The 20,205-nt window shown below is 40.6% G+C and overlaps 1 protein-coding gene and 1 pseudogene across 2 annotated transcripts in view; one reads left to right on the forward strand and one right to left on the reverse strand.

The window, feature by feature from the left end:
* Positions 1 to 20,205, forward strand: part of Edc3 (enhancer of mRNA decapping 3) — a 56,784-nt gene that overhangs the window by 14,680 nt on the left and 21,899 nt on the right. For both annotated transcript variants that reach the window (XM_005393549.2, XM_005393548.2), the window contains exon 3: positions 145 to 464. In XM_005393549.2, the coding sequence (XP_005393606.1) occupies positions 145 to 464 (320 nt within the window). The remainder of the gene's footprint in view (positions 1 to 144; positions 465 to 20,205) is intronic.
* On the reverse strand, positions 1,927 to 19,464 carry LOC102025642 (annotated as a pseudogene).

Consider the following 20,205-nt stretch of genomic DNA (forward strand, 5'->3'; position numbering starts at 1 on the left):
TAAGTGCTCCACCACCATCCTTAGTGTTTACCTCTCATAGCTCACAGAAATGCAGTTTTGCAAAGGGGTAGCTGTTTGCTGTTGATCCTACTTTCATCTTTTTCATTATTGCAATTTTAAGTCTTGGACTCTTGTGTATTTCAGGGCAGGTGATATCACAGAACTAAAAATACTGGAGATACCAGGTCCTGGAGACAGCCACCACTTTGGAGACCCTCATCAGACAGAATTAGGTCCCTCTGCTGTTGGATACCAAGTGGGTATCAATCAGAATGGCACAGGCAAGTTGGTCAAGAAGCCGACTTCTTCCAGCAGTGCCCCTCAGAACATCCCTAAGAGGACAGATGTGAAGAGTCAGGATGTTGCCGTTTCTCCCCAGCAGCAGCAGTGCTCCAAGAGCTATGTGGACAGGCATGTGGAGCCCTTGAGTCAGTCCAAAAGCTTCCGTCGTCGGCATAACTCCTGTAAGTAGTCAAGGTGCTGTTTCAGGGCTGTGAGCTCCTACCACTGCTGCTCTTCAAACAATCTTTGTTACTGTAATGGAAAGGAAGCTGGCAGAGCTTCATAGGAACATAACATGGTTTGCTCATTCCAGGGCTAGCGCCTCAAGACATCAAGGGAAAGGAAGGAAGCTGTTAGAGATGCATGCAAGCTTTCTGCCCACTCCCACCACTTTCCTTCCTTCAAAAAAGTCCATGCTTCTGCACAGAGTTCGTTGAAACTGACTGTGGTGTTTTTTTTTAATCTACTTGAACCTGCACTTGGAGCTATGCTTCAGTCCCTTTTGTCTTGTTTTGTTTTTGAGACAGAGTCTTACTATGTAGTCTAGGCTGGCCTTGAACTCACTGTGTAGCCTAGACTAGCCTGCCTCAGCTCCCCGAGCGCTAAGTTTTGTTTTGTTTTAAACTTAGACACAGGGGCATGCTAAGTTGGCCTAGGCTGGCCTCACACTCTTAATCTTCTTTCCTCAGCCTCCTGAGGACAGGGATGATAGGTGTGTGCCACTGGTTTATTCAGGGAATTCTTGAGTAACTCTTTCTTTTTGCCGGATGACTCTGAGGAGACTGGTGTGGACATCTCTGTGGTCTTTCATTTTCTTTTCTCTTTTTGGTACTAGGAATCAAACTCAGGACCTTGTGTTTACCAGGCAGTTACTATGCCACTGAGCTATATCCCTGGTCCCATGGTCTTTCGTTTTCTGATTTTTTTTTTTTTTTTTTTTGAAACAGGGTCTTGCTGTATAGTTCAGGCTGTCTTCAACTCATGATCCTTCTGCCTCAGCCTTCTGAATGTTGGAATTTAGGCATGTACCACCATGCCTAGCTGGCATTTAAGTTTTCTGTGTTCCTATCCCTATTGGACACATCAAGGAGAGCATGTACCAATATGTATTGCTTCTCAGTTTTGGTTGATAATAAGAGACTATTGAATGTCATTTGCCAATTGTAGAACCATAGTTAATTTACTAGATTGGGTTATACTTTTTAACAAATTCACTTTTTTTTTTTTGTCTTTTTGAGACAGGGTCTCGCTATGCAGTTCAGACTGGCCTTGAGCTCACTTTGTAGCCCAAGCTGGTCTCGAACTCGCAATGATCCTCCTGCCTCAGCCTCTCGAGTGCTGGGATTACAGGCGTGCGCCACCACTCCCTGCAAATTCACTAATTTTTTAAAAGTAAATTATTCAGAAATATACTAGGTTATTTTAGAAAAACACAGTTTGATTGTTTCTTTGAACAGCAACAGAGCCCTTATCCGAGGTTTGAATTTTCAGAAAGGATCCTGTTATAAGTTACAGGGGCCTACTTTCCTGTCACAGTTCAAATACACAGAACCTGGCTTTCATGGAGGCTTGCAGGTTGCCCAGGAAATACATTGTTTGAGCCATTGCTCCACAGAGGGAGAAAGGGGCATTTTCTTCCTGCATCTATGTTCTCCATAGCCTAAGCGAACTTACAGGCCGTACACAGTTACTTCCTACCCTGTGTGAGGTTGTAGAGCAGCAGGAAGGCTTAGACATTTCCGGTGATCCCCTCTTCAACAGCCCACATTGTTACATTACATCACACATTGGTAGGCATCACTGAGATGGTTCTCCTCTCTGAACACCTTGTAGGCATGTGTGAACATATAGATTACCCAGGGGTGCCGAGGCACCAGTGGACAAAGCAGATCTTGATTATTTTCCAGGTATGCAGCATAATTGCCCTGTAACAGGCAAAGTCTGCACTGGGCTTAACCAATCTATGTGACCTTACTTGGCTCACCTGAAGGCTGAGTTGCATTGGGTAGTAATGGATTCCTGCCAGGCCGCATAATATTCCTGGTACCATTAATATACCAGTGGCGACTTTGCTATAAAGTTCCTCTTTCTGGCTAGGTTTTCAGACATCTGCTGAGTATGGCTTTGAGGAATTTTTTTCCACTTCATTGTTCTTACTGACAAGAAGAAGAGCATAGCTGTAGCCCATTCATCCATATAGGATTTCATTTGGAGCTCAGGGATCAGTCTTGTGTAGGTGAATTAGCCATGTGAGGCAGTCTTGTGCCTGTTTCTCATTGTTCATTTTGTGATACAGCACAGCAGCCCCTGCTGGGGGCCTGCATCTCTACACAGGAAAGTGATGAACACTTGCTCCAACATTCCAACTTTGCTAAAATTTCCATAGCAGTGTGCTCTCTGTAGCTAAGCAGGTTCCCCAAACATGCTGTAGAGATGTAAGCACAACACAGCAATACCTGCCCAGCCAGTGTAACTAGTGTCATGCTGAGGGTCGGCTGATGCTAGGCCTCTCTCCTTTTGCTGAGGGAACTCTTGAGTCTTACTGGTCAAGGGCTGTGAGAATGCAGGAGTCAGCCTCCCAGCAGAATCAAAGTAGCCTTTGGTAGGTATTCGCTGTAATCAGCACAAGATTCAGGAAGGCCCTTTCAGTAATAACACTAGAAGCTAGCCAGAATGAAGGGAACTGTTCTACACCCCAGGTACCTATGCCTGAGAGTTAAAACAAAGGCTAATGCTGCAGACTGAGGCCTTCCTGTGGCTGGACCTCATGCAGGCAGCATCTGAAAATCTAGAGAAAGTTGTAATTATGAATCATAACATACTCACATCTGTTATGTTCCTTAAATGAACATGAATGTTCCTTTAAAAAAATTACTTCTGAGAGGCAAAACTATTCTAACTTTGACTTAATAGTTTTTGCACCCAGAGATAGTGGCAGAATAGACTAGGAATTTTTTTTTAATTTTTTAACTTTAGGGGCTGGGGATGTAGCTCAGCGGCATTAGCTCTTGCCTGGCAAGCCTGAGGTCGTGAGTTTGATTCCCACTACCAAAAAACCAAAAATAAACAAACAAATTTTTTAACTTTAAAAATTTTTACTTTTATTAGTACATATTTGTAGTACATGATTAGATTAGTCTACCATGGTAGATTAGGAATTTTAAATGGGTATTCACTAACTCAGAGTTATACACTAGAGTCTTGCTGTGGCATTCTTGTCTGAAAGTAGAATTTAACGTGAGTTAGGTCAAAAATAAATAAATAAATAAATAAATAAATAAATAAAAATAAAGTGAATTAGGTCTTTCTGGAACCTCCATTCGGTGAATTTTTTGTAGCAAATTTTGGATGTTTCTTGCCACTGTTTCTTCTTAGTGATCCCAGAGGCTCTATAGCAAAGTTTCATTGTGCTGTGAGTTCTACCTTGTGAGGTGGTATCTGTAGCAGGGCAAATACATTTATTTGTGCTTAGTTTCTTTTTTTTCATTAGCATATGTTTGAAATACATAATGATATTCATCTTGGGGAATTAGTACCTATACACATAATTGCATCTTAATCATTTTTACTGCTCCTTCCCCTCCACACCTTCCTATCTTTCCCATCTCCAGGTCCTCTTCCCATCTCCACAGAGCTTCCCTCCCAGTTTCCTGTCATCTTTTATTTTGCTCTTTAGATTATTTATATTTTGGATTTTCCTATATGAGAAATCATCATTTTATGTTTTATGTTGTGATGCAACTGAAAAACAAGATTTAAAAAAAATTTTAATTTTAATTTTTTTTTTCCAGTGCCAGGAATCGAACTCTTGACCTTGCGCTTGCCAGGCAGGCGCTGTGCCACTGAGCTAAATCCCCAGCCCCCCCAAATTTTAATTTTTAAAAATTAGAGTAGTATTTCAATGCCATTTAGATGGCTGTGAAGCAACTATCTGAATTGAGGATGACTGAAATTCAATTGTTATGTCTGTATCCTTAGAAGAAGCACAGAATGTGTAGAAAATGACTTACTCTATTTCACTTGCTACAAAATGATTCATTCTATTTCACTTGCTTTATTCTTTTATTCTTCGCTTCTTTCTTTTCTTAAAAACTTTTTTCTTTACCAAAAACACTGACTTGTTAAAAGTTATAATATCCCATGTACTTGGAGATGACCTTTGTTAGTCCACATAATTTTTCTTACATATTTATAATATATGGTGTGTGATGTAGTTAACAAACCAATTTTGATACATTATTATTAAAATACCTATTTTATTCAGATTGCCCTAGTTTTTTGTTGTATTTTGTTTTTGTCTTTTTGAGCCAGGGTTTTGCTGTGCAGTTCAGGATGGCCTTGAACTCACTTTATAGCCCAGACTATCCTTGAACTTGCAGGGATCCTCCTGCCTCAGCCTCTCGAGTGCTGGGATTACAGGCGTGTGCTACCACACATGGCTGCTAGTTTTTTATATGTTATACATTTCCCTTTATACATTGCATTAGCTGCAGCCTACATATTTTGATTTTGTATTTTTATTTCATTCTGTTAAAATATTTTCTAATTCTCAAGAATTCTTATTTGGTTCATGAATTATTTAGAAGTATTCCAAATATTTAGGGATTTTTTTCCACATACCTTTCTGTTACTGATTCCTACTTTAATTCTAGTAGAGTTGGGGACCTTAATTTTCTTTTCTTTCTTTTTTTTCCAGTACTGGGAATCAAACTCATGACCTCGTGCTTGCCAGGCAAAATACACCTCGTGCTGTGCCACTGAGCTAACTCCCCAGCCCCCAAGGGACCTTAATTTTCATGATTTCTAGTTTTTAAAAATTTTTAAAGTTTGTCTTATGGCCTGATTACTCAGTACAATAGATATTCCATGTATACTTGAAAAGATAGCTGGGCATGGTGGCGTAGGCCTGTAATCCCAGCACTAAGGAGGCTGAGGCAGGAGGATCGTTGTGAGTTTGAGACCAGCCTGGGTTACAAAGTGAGCTCAAGGCCAACCTGAACTGCATAACGAGACCCTGTCTCAAAAAGACAAGAAAAAAAAAGATAACATATTCAGTTATTATTGGATGAAGAGTCTGTAGACGTCAATTAGGTAAAACCAGTAGTGCTTTAAGGACTTTGGTATCTTCTCTGAATTTTAGTCTACCTGTTCTACCAATTACTGAGAAAGAGAAGAGTTTTGAATTCTCCAAGTATAATAATATATTTGGTTATTTCTTTTTAAAATTCTAATCAGTTATTGCTTTGTATATTTTGAAGCTTTGTTGTTAGGTATATACATTGTTAAATTATTACTCTATTTGAGGGATTGTTCTTTCTTATTTTGTAAAGGCCCTCTTTATCCTTTGTGATCCTCCTTATTGTGAAACCTACTTTGATTTTGATATAGATACTTGTTTCTTTTGATTGCTTTTTGCATGGCATGTCTTTTTGTATCTTTTTTCGCTGTAACCTAGGTATTTCATTATATCTAGGTTTTTTCCAGATTTCTTTTGTTTTTTGAATAAGGGTCTCACTATGTTGTTCATATGGGTCTTGAACTCACTTGGCAGCCTGGGCTAGCCTCAGACTCACAGTGATCCTCTTGCCTCTGCCTCCGGAGTACTGGGATTACAAACATGTGCCACCATCTAGCACCAGATTTTTTAGGTAAATATAATTATCAATTATAAGTTATATATGATTTGATTTAATGGATCCACAATACCTCATGATGTATACATAATGATTTGCTATATGTATACATGATGATTTGCTATATATATACTTTGTGAAATAATTACCACAATAAAATTAAAACACACCCATTACCACACAGTTAACCATTTTGTGTGTATATGTATAGACACTTAAAATCCACTCCTAACAAATTTCAAGCAAACAATACAGAATTATAGCTATAGTCTTCATGCTATACATTAGATTCCCCAGAAGGCTTTCCTCTTATAACTGATAGCTTGGACCTTCTAACTAATACCCCTTCATTTCCCTCACTGCCTGCCCCCCTACTTTCTAGTTGGTTATAGCATCAGGTTAAGTCCAACGCCCTATTACTATATTATGGCTAAAATTGACCATGTGTGTGTTTTTTTTTTTTAACTCTTGAAAAAATAGTGATAGCTGAATATCTCTAATATGATAAATCATAAGAAGCTATCCGTGCTTAATAGAGACATGTTAGATCCATTCCCATTAAAATTGAGGACAAGACAAATACTAATCCACTGCTATTTTGACTATTTGACATGAACAACCAATGGCAGCAGAAAAGGAAAAAGGTAACATACAAAGAAAACTTCAACACATTGAAAGTACATATATTTTTGGGTGCAATAAAATAAGTAACATAATAAATCCAAATAAATAGAAATCTCAGCCACTTAGAAGGACTTTCAAGTTCTCTAACTGTGCATACACATGCCAAAGCAGCAACCAGACCAGGCACCATCAAGCCAAGAGTTTGTTCTGGTGAGTAAGCAAAATTGAAATGTGATTGATTTTTCTCCATGTGACTAGCCAGCTGACTCAATACCATTTTCTCAAGAATCCTCAGTTTCTGTACTGACTTAAAATGCTGTCTCTATGCTGGGCTAAACAGAGTACAAAGGAGATCATCCTCTAAATAAGCTGGAGCAACCTTGGTACTGATGACTGGATCAGCAACAGCTTCTCTGCCTGGCTTCAGCATTGTCTTCCCTTTGTTCAAGGGAACAAGACACGGCTGAGGATTTAGCTCAGCAGCACAGCGCCTGCCTGGCAAGCACAAGGTTGTGAGTTCCATTCCAGGTACCAGGAAAAAAAACCCCAAAAAACAAATTGAACAAGACAAACCAAACATCAGTCTTCAAATGTAGAACACAGAGGCCAGGGATATAGCTTAGTGGTACAGCACTTGCCTGGCAATGCAAGGTCTGAAGTTTGATTCCTGGCACCAAAAAAAAAAGTAGAACGCAGATGAGTAGCTGCTTTCTTCCTGAATGAAATCAAGTGTGGTGCTTCCTGAGCCAAGTCAAATAGGCCAGGAGCTGGTGCGGCGGAGACTTGGATGTGAGCCGGGCTGGAGATTAGCAGGGTGCTGGGGAGGCAGAAATGAAAAGGCAGCTGAGTTTCTCAAGATGCTGGTTTCTCAGGTGAACAGAAGAAGAAAGTAGCCAATGGTCTGAATAGCATTTCTTCATTTCACTTTGGATTCAAAGACTTAAATGTGGGTTTTTTTTTTGGGGGGGGGTATTAGGAATTGAACTCATGACCTCGTGCTTGTCAGGTACGCCCTGTGCCACTGATCTAAAATCCTGGCCCCTTTTTAATGGTTTTTATTTGCACATTTGTAAAAACTCCATTCACTAGGTCATAGAAGGACACTGTCAAATAAGGATCACTAGATCCCATGATATCCTTAGCAAGGCCTATCCCAGCTGTAACTTTCACCTTCACAATTCATGAATTTTCCTCATCCTAGGGAGCCGGAGCACTGCCACTGTGTGGGGATCCTTGACTGTGGCCCCGGAGCTAGGGTGGGGCTGAGGGGCTGGGAGGAAAGAGGAGGTGAGAGAGGAAGAAAAGGAGCCTACCCATCCAACTTAGATGCAGCTGATGACTAGATCAGCAACAGCTTCTCTGCCTGCCTTTAGCAGTGTCTTTGTTCAAATTGAACAAGACAAACCAAACGTCAGTCTTCAAATGTAGAACACAGAGGCCAGGGATATAGCTTAGTGGTACTTTTTAACCTGATGTCCTTGTCCCTAGATTCCCTAGAGCATCTTCGTTGCATCACTAGCCATAGTCATGCCTCCCCTTGACTGAGATTTTCTTACTGTTGGTGACTTAGTTTTGATGAGTAGTAGTCAGGTGTTTTATAGATGTCCCTCAGTTGGTATTTGTGTGGTATTTTTCTCATGATTGGACTGGGGTTATATGTTTGGGGAGGTAAAATGTATTTTTGTCACATTTATCAAGTGTACATAACATGCCCATGCTTTATGACTTTCGGTATTGTCTCTGATCACCTGGTTAAGGTAGGATGTATCTAGTTCTACCTTTGTAAAGTTACCTTTTTTCCCCTTTTATGATTGTACTCTTTGGAAGGAAGTCACCTTATATAATCAGCATCCAAATAGAGCTCCTTCTTGACAGTATGGTGACTACTAAGTTTTGGATTTCTCCACCAGAGAATTACCTCTTCTGTTTGTTTACTCATTTAGTCCTTGATAGCAGTATGGTGTGGACTCGTGGCAATTACCTTATACTTGGGCTTATAATCAATACTGCTTTATTTTGGTGCTCACATCATGTCAGCTTTAGCCATTAGTAGAGAGCTCTTGCATTTGACTTCCATGTCAGTTTGACATACTTCTGTATTTTGTGGCACAATGAAGTACCTGAGGCTAATCTTACATATTTCATACCCTAGGCCTGGAATCAACCCCAGCTCTGTCTCCAAGGAGTCCTGTCTCCTTTTAGCGGAGAATGACATTAGAAACCAATTTGTGGGCCCTAGGTGTGCACGTTGCTGCTTGCTTTCATGCTGTAGATGACAGCAAAGAAAATGTATGTTTGTCCACTTAGCCAGTACACATGTTTCGATCTGTATTGATATATGGAATCTGTATCCTATAAATGAATCTTTACTGATGTCTCCAGCTTTAGTCCATTACCACAGGGATAGTTTCGGCCTCCTTTGCTTTCTTGTAACTTTCCACTCCAATAGTGAGAAATGTGTCTCCTACCATGGGTTACCTGTTTCCATAATTACTCAGTTTTGATATATGTGTGTAGTGATACAGGTTGAGCATCCCCGGTCTAATATTCCAAAAGCTGAAACCTGAGTACTGGCATGATGCCATAAGTGGAAAGTTTCACACCTGGTCTCAGATGACAGGTCATAGATAAAATGCAGGTGCACTGAAAATACTGTATAAAATTATCGTCAGCCTATGGGTGAGGCATATTTGAAAAATAAAGGAATTTTGTGGTTGGATGTGGGCTCCAATCTCAAGATACCTTACTATGTTTAGATGTTCCAAGATCTCTGAAATGCAAAACATTTCTGGACCCTGGCATTTCTGATAAAGGTTACTTGAAGGTTAACAACATCAGAATTACTAACTTTTTTTTTTACCCTTCACCCTGTAGGAGATGACCACATAGGATGTAGTGATTATGTAGTTCCTTTTGCCTTTCATCTTACTCTGTTTCCAGAATTACTTAAGTTTCTTGCCCATTTCATTGATTTGTCTTGTATATTCATAATATAATTAGATTGTCCTGTTCTGCATTCCATCTTGGTGTTCCTTCAACCGCCTAAATGAATTTTTAAAATTTGCATAATTGTTTGTTCTTTGTGCTACAAAATTCTGTAGGTTTTGACAAACACAGTCTTGTGTCTGTAATTACAGTATCATACAAAATAGTTTATTGTCCTACACAGTTTTCTTTCTTCCCTCTTTTTGCTCTATCCTTCTTCCTTCCCATTGTAACTGCTTATCTTTTTACCATCTCTGTAGTTTTTGTTTTCCAGAATGCCACATAATTAAATCATACAATTTATAGCCTTTTCAGACTGGCTTTCTTGGCTTAGCAATATATATTTGTTTTTTTTATGAAGTATTTATTCATAGTAATTTGGACAATAAAATGAAAATGTAGACATAATACTACAATCACAGTTACGTACAAAGATGGCAAAGATGATCAAATCCATCCTGGGCAAGTTGGTAACAGAACACTACTGTCTCAAAAAAAAACCACAAAAAACCATTAAAATGTCAAGAAATAACAAAATTAACTAGAGATACTGAGTAAGTGCAGGGCAGAACTTGTTATGGGGTGTCATGGTTAATGCTTATCTTTGCACATAGAGAACGTGAATTCTGATTTAGCTACATACTGGGATGTGAGCAGATGTATTTAAGATTAATTCATCTCTTTTTATGCCTGATAGCTCATTGATTTTTGTTGCTGAAGAAAAACCCAGTCGTATGGCTATATCAGTGTGTCTACTCATCAGTGTTGAAGGATATCTTACTGCTTCCAGCTACTGGTGATTATGAATCTGCATTTGTGTGTAGGTTTTTGTGTGGACAGAGATTTCAGATCAGTTTTACAAATAAATACCTAGGAGAGCAATAGCTAGATGTTACAGTAAGAATGTTAACTTAGGTATTTTCCCAGTTACTAACAATTGCAGTAACTCTTGAAAGTACTGTATGCAGTTAACTTGAAAACAGGTCATTTTGTTGACCTTTACCAAGTCACTCTGATGCATTAATGAGTGGGCTCTCTAAGAAGCATACTCTATGTGATGCTTATTTTGTTTTTCCTACTTGGTCAGTTCCCTTTTCCAGGATTATGAGCTGTACACAATTAGGTAAGGAGATCATGGGGAATTAAAAGGTCACTGTCTTTCAGGGAAGTTTTTTTTTTTTTTTTTTGAAATAGGGCTTGCTATGTAGTTCAGGCTGGCTTTGTAATCACTTTGTAGCCTAGCTTCAAAGCTTGGTCTCAAGCTTATAGGTTTTCCTTTGAAGCTTTGGTCTTCAAAGCTTGGTCTCAAGCTTACAGGTTTTCCTGCCTCAGCCTCCTGTAAGTGCTGGGATTATAAGCGTGCATCACCACATCTAGCCCAAGAAAGTTCTTTAGAATCCAGATTAGTGTGGAAAATATCTGTGGCCTTAGAATTTGATGATGAATGGTGGCTCAGAATTAGTTTTTGATAGAAGGTGCAGCTATATGCATTTATTTTTTTTATTGAGCCCCACAAGATTAGTAGAAATGTTTCCCTTAGGATTTTTTCTTTTTGATACATGTACTTTCATGTTGAGACTAGTAGATTAATAAAGCTATAGGAATATAAACTCTTCTCAACTCTACTGTGTGTGTGTGTGTGTGTGTGTGCTTGTGTTAGTTACTAGGGCTTGAACCCAGGGCCCTCACACTGAGCTACATCCCAACCCTTTCTATTTTTATTTTGACAGTGTCCTCCTAAGTGGCCAAATTGTGTAGGCTAGGCTCAAACTTGTGATCCTGCTGGATGATGGGTGTGTGACACCATGCTCAGTTCTGACTTTTAAGTGTACTTTTAAGGTTAGCAATGAGTTAGTCCTAGTTGCCTAATCCAACATTGATAGATTTGGCACAAGCAAGTTTTAATCTCTTCCCTTGGATTGGAGTGGGGATGGGTTTAATAGTTGTTAAATGTATGACTGTAACATCAGTGCCCGGGAGCAGCAGGAAGCCACTAAAAAGCTTGTTAAGGACATAGGTCTGCATGAGTACAAATCATGTTTGTCAAATCCCATGTCAGAGCTAAAAATGCTGACTGTTACAGGGACGGGAAAGATACCTCCCTTTGAAATCACAAACTGTGAACTTGAGGAACCATTGGCTACATATACATGAATACAAATTTAAGCGTTTTGAGTTAAGGCTTTTTTTGCCTGTAGAACGTGAAAGTAGATGACTGGCCTTCAGCTCATTTATATGTAGGCAGAGGTTGTTCCTTAGGTATGACATTGCCTCAACTTGGCACTGATCAGTTATAGATCTCTTCCCTACCCCACCCCTCCGCGCCCCTCCCCTCTTGGTCTCTCCCCACCTTCCTATATCCCCCTGAAGTTAGATATTAGGAAGTGGATTTGAGCATTTTAAACTGAAAAGATAGCTGGGGATATAGCCCAATGGCACAAGTGCCTGCCTGGCAAGTGCAAGGTCCTGAGTTCGATTCCCTGTACCAAAAAAAAAAACCTGAAAAGACGTTATATATTACTGAAGTTGGGCTTTAATGGTCTATTGAATATAATAGTTATCCCACTGAGTCTAAAAGTTATGTTTTGCCAGGTTTTCACCGGCCTGCTAAAGTCCTCCTGACTTCTCATCACCTCAGATGTGCTTTATATGACTGAAAATGCAGGACCTAGAATTGGGGTGATAATCAGAAGGTTCCAACTACTTGCAGGCACCTTCTCCTAAAGTCTGTTGAGATAGGCACAAAAACTTGCAGTTTGACCATCAGGTACTCGTTAGCATGTTAAGTATAGGACAGAGTTCCCCTTTACAATATGTGTGTGACAAAAACCAATAAATAAGTGGCACTGAAGATTACATAACAATGGGTTGTTACAAACTGTTCTGGCCAAAGGGCCTCTGTGTCAGCTGCTGGCAGAAAAATGCCACAGGAAGGTGGACAGCCTCCAGGCTCAACACATTCTTGGCCCTTGGAATTGAAAGGTTAAAACAAAAAGTCTGGGAAGCACTGTTTGTCTTTTCCAAGGGAAATGCTTTACTCTTCAGTGGCCAAAGGCCAGTTTGCTTAATACAGAGCAGGGACTTTGGGCTGAGTTAGTTGAATATGGCTTAATTTGTACAGCTTAATTTGTCTAGGACTTCCTAATATTTGTGTTAAAATGTGAGAAAAAGAATAAGACAACTGGGGGCTGGGGATTTAGCTCAGCGGCAAAAGCGCCTGCCTGGCATGCGCAAGGCCGTGAGTTTGGTTCCCGGTACCGGAGAAAAACCAAAATTAAAAAATTAAAAAAAAAAGAATAAGACAACTGAATGTCTTAGCATCTGCTCTTTTATATTCTCTTACTGTCTTGTGATGTCAGTATTTCCTCTTGAAGATGTTTTTCACATATTGCTGTCTGAGTGTTAAGAACGTAGCTGGTTCTCAGTGTGTAGATCCCCAATGAATGAATGAAGATGCTACTTGGAAAGCAGCATAGAAAAATGTCTGAAGCCTTCTAAAGGCACAACTCAGAGTTTGGTTGCAAGTTATATTTGTAGATTCTTACAGCAGGGCCCAAAGTGGTACACATTGCCCATAATCCTTGGGGCAGATTTAAGGCCTGTGGCTCACAGTGAGCCTGTAGTCTTTATGGTAGGACACTTGTTGATGTGCTGAGAAAGAGCTTTGCAGCCAGCCGTGGTTATTTTCTTTGCCTTTCTACTTTGCATTCTGTAGTTCTTCATGTCGCACGATACAAAGCCTTTTTTTCCAAACTGAGCAACAAGTGTTGTTTCTACCGTGTACTGTCTCCTTCCAAACACTTCTGAATACTTTCCTCTGATAGCATTATTAGCCTATACTATTTACGGGCACCAAACACTGGGTAAAGGTTAGAGAAACAAGCGATGATTTTGTGTAAAACTGATGTTAGCACCATGATAGCTGGCCTTTTACAGTGTCACTTGGGAAGTCTGAACTGCCTGTAGAGTGGGTCTTTGGAGCATTGTTCTTTTCTGTTTCCTACAACTGTTTTGTGCTCCTGTTGGCTCCATTTTAGTGAGGTCCGCATTTTTTTTTCCTCCTCCAACATGTATTCCTTATCTGTCACCTGCTTTCAGGAGCCTAGGACTTTATCTGAATGGGAATGTTTACCCATTTTGCTTCTATCACCTTACCCTAACCTCAAGGATTAGTCACTTATCTTCATCTCTCCTTGTGATGATTCCAGGATGGCTTATCATCTGCTCGCGTTGGACATAACTGAACTTTCTTCCTTTGAAGCCCTGGCCTCAAACTCCCTCTGAATCACTGTCAGCAGCCTCGTCTCACTACTTTCTCAGTCACGCAACAGCTTGGCATCATTTTTGTTGGCTTATCGGCTTTCTCATATTAATCCCCAGTTGCTCTTTATTTTATAATCTCTTTTTAGAACCTTAACTTTCTTTTTGTTCTGTTTCGCTTTTTCTTAATTCAGTTTGTGTACTAACTGGTAGACTAAGCAGTAAGTACCATGGGTGACAGGGCTCTTGCCCTCTGTTGACTCACAAGCTCCTTATAGGGTTAGAGCAGGAGCACAGGTGAACTACAGAGCCAGGAGGGTCATGTAGAGTGCTAGTAGTCAGGTAGGAGTGGTTTCTAAGCAAGAGTAATCAAAAGCAGTGTGTTTGAGCTGAGGCTGTGGCAGTAAAAATGAGAACTAGCTTAAGGATCCTCAGTAGGGATGATTGAGATTTTGTACATCAGCATGGTATAATTTAAATTTTTGTAGCCATAGAGAATAAGATATTTGAAGAACTCTATGAAGTGAGAAGATCCTTGTAAGAAAGCATAACATAACATTTTGCCCTTGACTTCTTTTTTTTTTTTTTTTTTTTTTTTTTTTTTTTTTTGAGACAGGGTTTCACTATGCAGTTCAGGCTGGCCTTGAGCTCACTTTGTATCCCAGGCTGGCCTTGAACTTGCAGTGATCCTCCTGCCTCAGTCTCCCAAGTATTGGGATTACAGGTGTGTGCCACCATGCCAGGCTTTTTTTTTCTTTTTCTTTTTTTAACTTTTTGGAGGAAAGGTCTTGCTGTGTAGTCGAGGCTGGCTTTGAACTCACTATGTAGCCCAGGCTGGCCTCGAACTCACAGTAATCCTCCTGCCTCAGCCTCCCAAGTACTGGAATTACAGCGTGAACTCCTTTTACAGCTGTCTGTGCTAAGTGCATTTGGCTTTTGCTTTGTGTGCTCATTTTCTAGACACAACCCTCTATGTTTTTTTATCTGCCTGCATCTGTCAGAGCTACATGGTTTCCCTACTCCTGCATGTGTAGAAAGAGTGCACAGTTTGGAATCTAACAAAGTCTAATCCCTAACTCATACATCTGTTATCTGTGTAAACTGGAACAGGCTACTTAACCACCCATCGTTCAGTTTCTGCATTTGTAGAATGGCAGGTAGATGAATTGATTGATGGTTTGGTTGGTTTTTTTGAGACAGGGTCTTGCTGTGTAGTCCAGGCTTAAACTCACTATGTAGCAGAGTCTGGCTTCAAACTTGCAACAGTCTTCCTGTCTCACCTTCTTGAGTGCTGGGATTATAGTCATATGCCACTACACCTGGCCGAGAATGGTAAATTTAATTGGATTATTTAGAAGACAAACAAGATTGATGCCAAGCAAACAGGTTTTCCAGGATGACAATTGGTGAAATTTTTTAGTATCTTTTTCTTTAAACTTGTTGATGACTATAGACTACAGTGACCATTATAATGAAGCATTGTAGAGAAGCATTGTGCTGCTTCTCATATGCTTTAGTGTATTGTAAGGAATAGTCTTAGTGAAGAAGCTCATGATAAATGTTAAAGTGTACAGGAATCAATTGTACAGGATGCTCTGGACATGACTAGAAGGCTCTACTCATTGTCTTAAATAGCAGAGAAATCATATCACAGTAAGTCCAGAGGTCATTTCCAGGTGTGGTACAAGTGGGGCTTAGTTTTACTTCTCCAAGCTCTCCTATGTGTGTGTCAGCTTTGTCCTCAAATTGCTATAACTGTACTGACTGTAGCAGTTTTGTATGTCTCATCCTGACATGGTACTCTTCAGCAAGACAGAAGAGGCCATCTCTTAGAGTGTATCATCTTGAGCAGGCTTTCTTAACCTCAGCACTGTTGACAGGTAAGGCCAGATCATTTTTTTGTTGTTGTTATGGGAAAATGGCTGCGTGTTTCAGGATGTTTCCACTAGATACCAATAGCATTTTAACCACCACCAGTTGTAACAACCAAAAATTTTTGCACACGCTGTCAAATGTCTTAGTAGAAAGCAGAATTACCCCTTATTGAAATGCAAGAGTTTAGGAATGAGAAGACCTTTATCAGAAACTACTGCAAGATCTCCTCCCCCAAGTCCTGTCCCATCACATCTTGGCCAGTATTGTTTCACACACCCACACTTAATTCAGTTATTGGCACAAACTTAGCCATGACTGATTTAGAAATTAATCCATGTTCTCTCCAAAGAGAATATCTATCTGAAAAAAATGAGGTCTGAGGGTAGAAGGCTCTGTATGTTTAGTAGGGAGCAGTAGAATCTGCTAGAGGGAAAAACACTTAACACTGCTTACTTGTGGTAAAGGTCTTTTGCAAGTATGGTATTGGTAAAATGGAGGCATTTGACTATAAGGCCTACAGAAGTGATTTGGAATCATAAGGCCTGAGCTCATACTGTTTACCATGGAATCTGTAGCCCCTAGCACAGATCTCAGTACATAGCAGATATTAATGAATTTTTTGAACAAATATAGAAAAATGGGGGCTGGGGATTTAGCTCAGCAGCACAGCGCCTGCCTGGCAAGCGCAAGGTTGTGAGTTCGATTCCTGGTACCGGAAACAAACAAACAAAAAAAAAGAAAGAAAGAAAGAAAGAAAAATGCTACCAGAACACTTTTAGGGGTAAAGTGGTGTTTTGGATTTGGTAAATAGTTTTTGTGACTGTAAAATCAGTTGGCTGAAATGAAGAGATTTTTGTTGAACACCTCTTTCCCCCCCCACCCAAATAAACTATTCAGCTTCAAAAGAATAATACTTTGGCCTAAATTGGGCCTTAAAGTAAGATACATTGACTCATAGTACTGATACTGACTCCTTAGGTTTCTTTCTCCCTCCGAACTAAACATTTGTGACATTGATAAGAACTTTTTGTTGGCTCAGTAACTTTCTGTTACTGAGAACTTTCTGTTTTGATTTCTATCCTACCTATGTATTACACACATTAGGTATGAGACATGAAAGTACACATTGAGAAGGATTGAATATGAAAGGAATTATTTTTACATTTATTTTATTAGTGGTTCAAAATACTTTTTGCTTATTAAGAAATTAATAGAACAGAGTGATTAACTGTGAGTCATTGATTTTTAAAATGTTGGTATGCCAGTTAAGGAAAATAGCAGTCACACTACTTATTTCAGAGATAATTTAGGTGTTTTGTTTTGTTTTTTTGAGACAGTGTCTCTGTATATAGTTCACCCAGTCTTAAACTCACTAAGTAGCCCAAACTGGCCTTACTTAATCAAAGAGAATGTAATGTAGGACATTGGTTATGTAGAAGACTGAAAAAAAAGAGAACATTGAGGAAAAGATTGGAATAATCAAACTTTGGAGTTGAGAGAAGAGCTCTATAGACCTGGTGCCTGTACTGCTAGCAGGTGAGTGAGCTCGTTCTAAGTAGGCAGGAAGAAAAATTGGAGACTGGAACCAGCTGCCAGGGTAGTGCTGGTTAGAGTAACAACCAAATGAGGACAATCTCCACCTCCCTCTTTCTCACCTTCCTTGTGGCTTCCTCCAGTACCCACTGCTGATGGTGTAGACTATCAGGAAGCCAGCTCACCAAAGAGAAAGGTAGTTTGTAGAGTTCCAGCCTCAGCATCACAGACAGATTTAAAGAACTAGTCTTGAATTCAGCCTGCTTGCTTGCCTTGGGTATGTATGTATGTATATATGTATGTGTATGTGTATATATATATGTATTTATGGTGGTACTGGAGGTTGAGTCCAAGGCTATCTCTAGCCCTTTTTTGTTGTTGTTGTTGTTATTGTTGTCTTTTTGAGACAGGGTTTTACTATGCACTTCACGCTGGCCTTGAACTCACAATGATTCTCCTGCCTCAGCCTCCTCCCCAGTGCTAGGGTTACAGATGTGAGCTACCACACCCAGCTTCTACCCCTTTTTAAAATTTTGAGACAGAGCCTTACTAAGTCATTACATTGCCCAGGATGGGCAGGAACTTGCAGTCCTGCCTCAGCCTCCCAGAGCTTTGAGATTAGAGACGTACACCATCTTGGCTGGCTTGCTTGTTTTTTAGTGGTAGTCACAGTTGGAAAGAATATTCTGAGAAGCATGACATAGAGCAGAATCTACAGACCATGTATAGTTGGATGGTAAATACTTAGGCTTTGCAGGCCACAGGATCTCAGTTTTAGATACTTAATTTTGCCTGTGTAGTACAAAAACAGCCTATCTAAACAAATACGTATGACTGGTTTTCAGTAAAACTTTATTTAGAGACAGGCAGTGGGTTGGATTTGGCAGAGTTTTGAGGTCGAATACACAGTTAGGGTGAAGTTAATTACTAGTAGCCAGTGCTGGTTCATATTGTTTTTTTTCATCTTTTTTTTTTTTTTGGTGAGGGTGTCTTTTTGAGACAGGGTCTCACTGTGCAGTTAGGGCTGGCCTTGGCCACTTTGTAGCCCAGGCTGACCTTGAACTCACAACGATCCTCCTGCCTCAGCTTCCTGAGTGCTGGTTCATATTTGAAATAAATTTCTTTAATACTTTTGACTTGAAAGATCATTGTCTTACTTTCCTCATTGCTGAGACAGCATATCCGACACCCACAAGTTAAAGGAGGAAGAGTGTATTTTAGCTCATAATTTAGATTTTAGACTGTAGTCAGGTGGCTCCAAGACAGGGTGGCATGCAGGGATGTGACAAAGGAGAAACAGTCCATGCTGAGACAAGCAGGATGTAGCAAGCAGCAGCAGGGAGCCTGCCTTTCTCTTTTATCTCACTTAGGCTGCCAACCTTTTGGATGGTGCTACCCAGACCCAGGATGGGGCTTCTGTCTTCAATAAATGCATTCACCCACATCCAGAGCTGTGCCAGTTCCAGTCAGTGGGCTAATTTAGTACCACATACATTTTTTTTTTTTTTTTTTTAAAGAGTAAAAGAAGGGCAATATAGCAATAGGGGGATTCATCGAATTACAGACAAAGTGGTAGGACTCAGGAAAGTGATAGTTTCTCAGGAAAACGAATAGACAAATAATAGTGAGTTACAGACAGAAGGACAACATAGCAATTGGGGGATCCACCGAATTACAGACAAGTGGTAGGACATTATTAGTGGATGCTATTTTACCTATTGGTTTCTTCAAGATAGTTTCTCAGGAAAACAAGTAGACAAATAATAGTGAGTTACAGAGAAAAATGGCAGGAAATTATCAGTGGTGGTTGTACTGTACCCTGGTTTCCCCAAAGTGGTCTCTAGGGAAAACAAATAGAGCTATACATGAGTGATCAATCAAATAATCATTGACTATTCTCAATGGTTGTTGTTGAAAACACATAGTAACAGACATGCATCCATTTACGAAATAGCATAGGAACAATATAAACATTACAGAGTTAAGGACAGCTTGGTAGGAAATCATAAGTGGCTGCTGCAATACATGTTGGCATTCTCAAAGTGGTTTCTCAGGGAAACAAAGATGTGCAAGAAAGATCCAACAAGTAGTTACAGCCCAAGGGTTGCGAAAAATAGTGGGATTACCTCCTCATCAGTGACTCCCCTCACTGAGGTGTGACGGCTTGAAGGCCAGGACTGAAAAGAAGGACCGAGAGATCAGCACCAGTGCCCAGCAACGGGCCGTCCACTTTTTCCTCTATACTCTTGATTTCGCGGAGCTCCTCCTCCATGAAGGCGGTTCTTCAGAATCTGAATATTGGGCACCCTATGTAATCCATGAAGTCTCAGTGCAGACCTCTCTGGAACTCCACTCGCTCCTCCACTGCAGCCTGTACAGTTAGGGGGAGAATGGCCTCCAGGGGGGGTCTCCCCGGGTGTTGCACAAGGTCCTGGTTTCCAGCTCCTGAATGGCTCTCACGTCCCCAGTCAGCTTGACCTCTGAGTTGTTGGGCGTCGGTACTCTCGTGTTCGAGTCCTTGTTCATCAGCTGCTCCTCCGCTGACTCCGGACCTTTCTGGCTCTCAAGGGCAGGGCCAAGAGCGACCTGCCATGTGGCATGTTTTCCCAGAGGTTTCTTTATGTCGGGATGGTTCACGCACGTCTCCGGGCAGGCCCATTGTGTTGGTGCTTGTCTGTGGCATGGTGGTTCTCGACCACGCAGCGTCAACCGGCCCAGGAGCCGGCGTGCGTCTTTGCACCGCTTTTCGGGTGCCTGATGCTTGCCTTTCTGGGCGCCAGCCGCTTGGCTGCCCAGGGCAGGGCGCCTGCGCTGCGGCACGCCCCAGCCGAGCCTCACACACTCTTAATCCCAGTATCACACACCCTAGATCCTGCCAGCTCTGAAAAGCCCCACCTGTGAGCACATGAGACTTTGGTGGCACATATGATACAAACCATAATAGTCATCTTTATAGATCTGATTAGATTAATTTTTGAAAGCCCCCAGTCTGGCCGAAGGAAGGCTTGAAAGC

Source organism: Chinchilla lanigera, unplaced genomic scaffold (assembly GCF_000276665.1).
Source record: "Chinchilla lanigera isolate Chin_1 unplaced genomic scaffold, ChiLan1.0 scaffold00049, whole genome shotgun sequence".
Classification (NCBI taxonomy): Eukaryota; Metazoa; Chordata; class Mammalia; order Rodentia; family Chinchillidae; genus Chinchilla; species Chinchilla lanigera.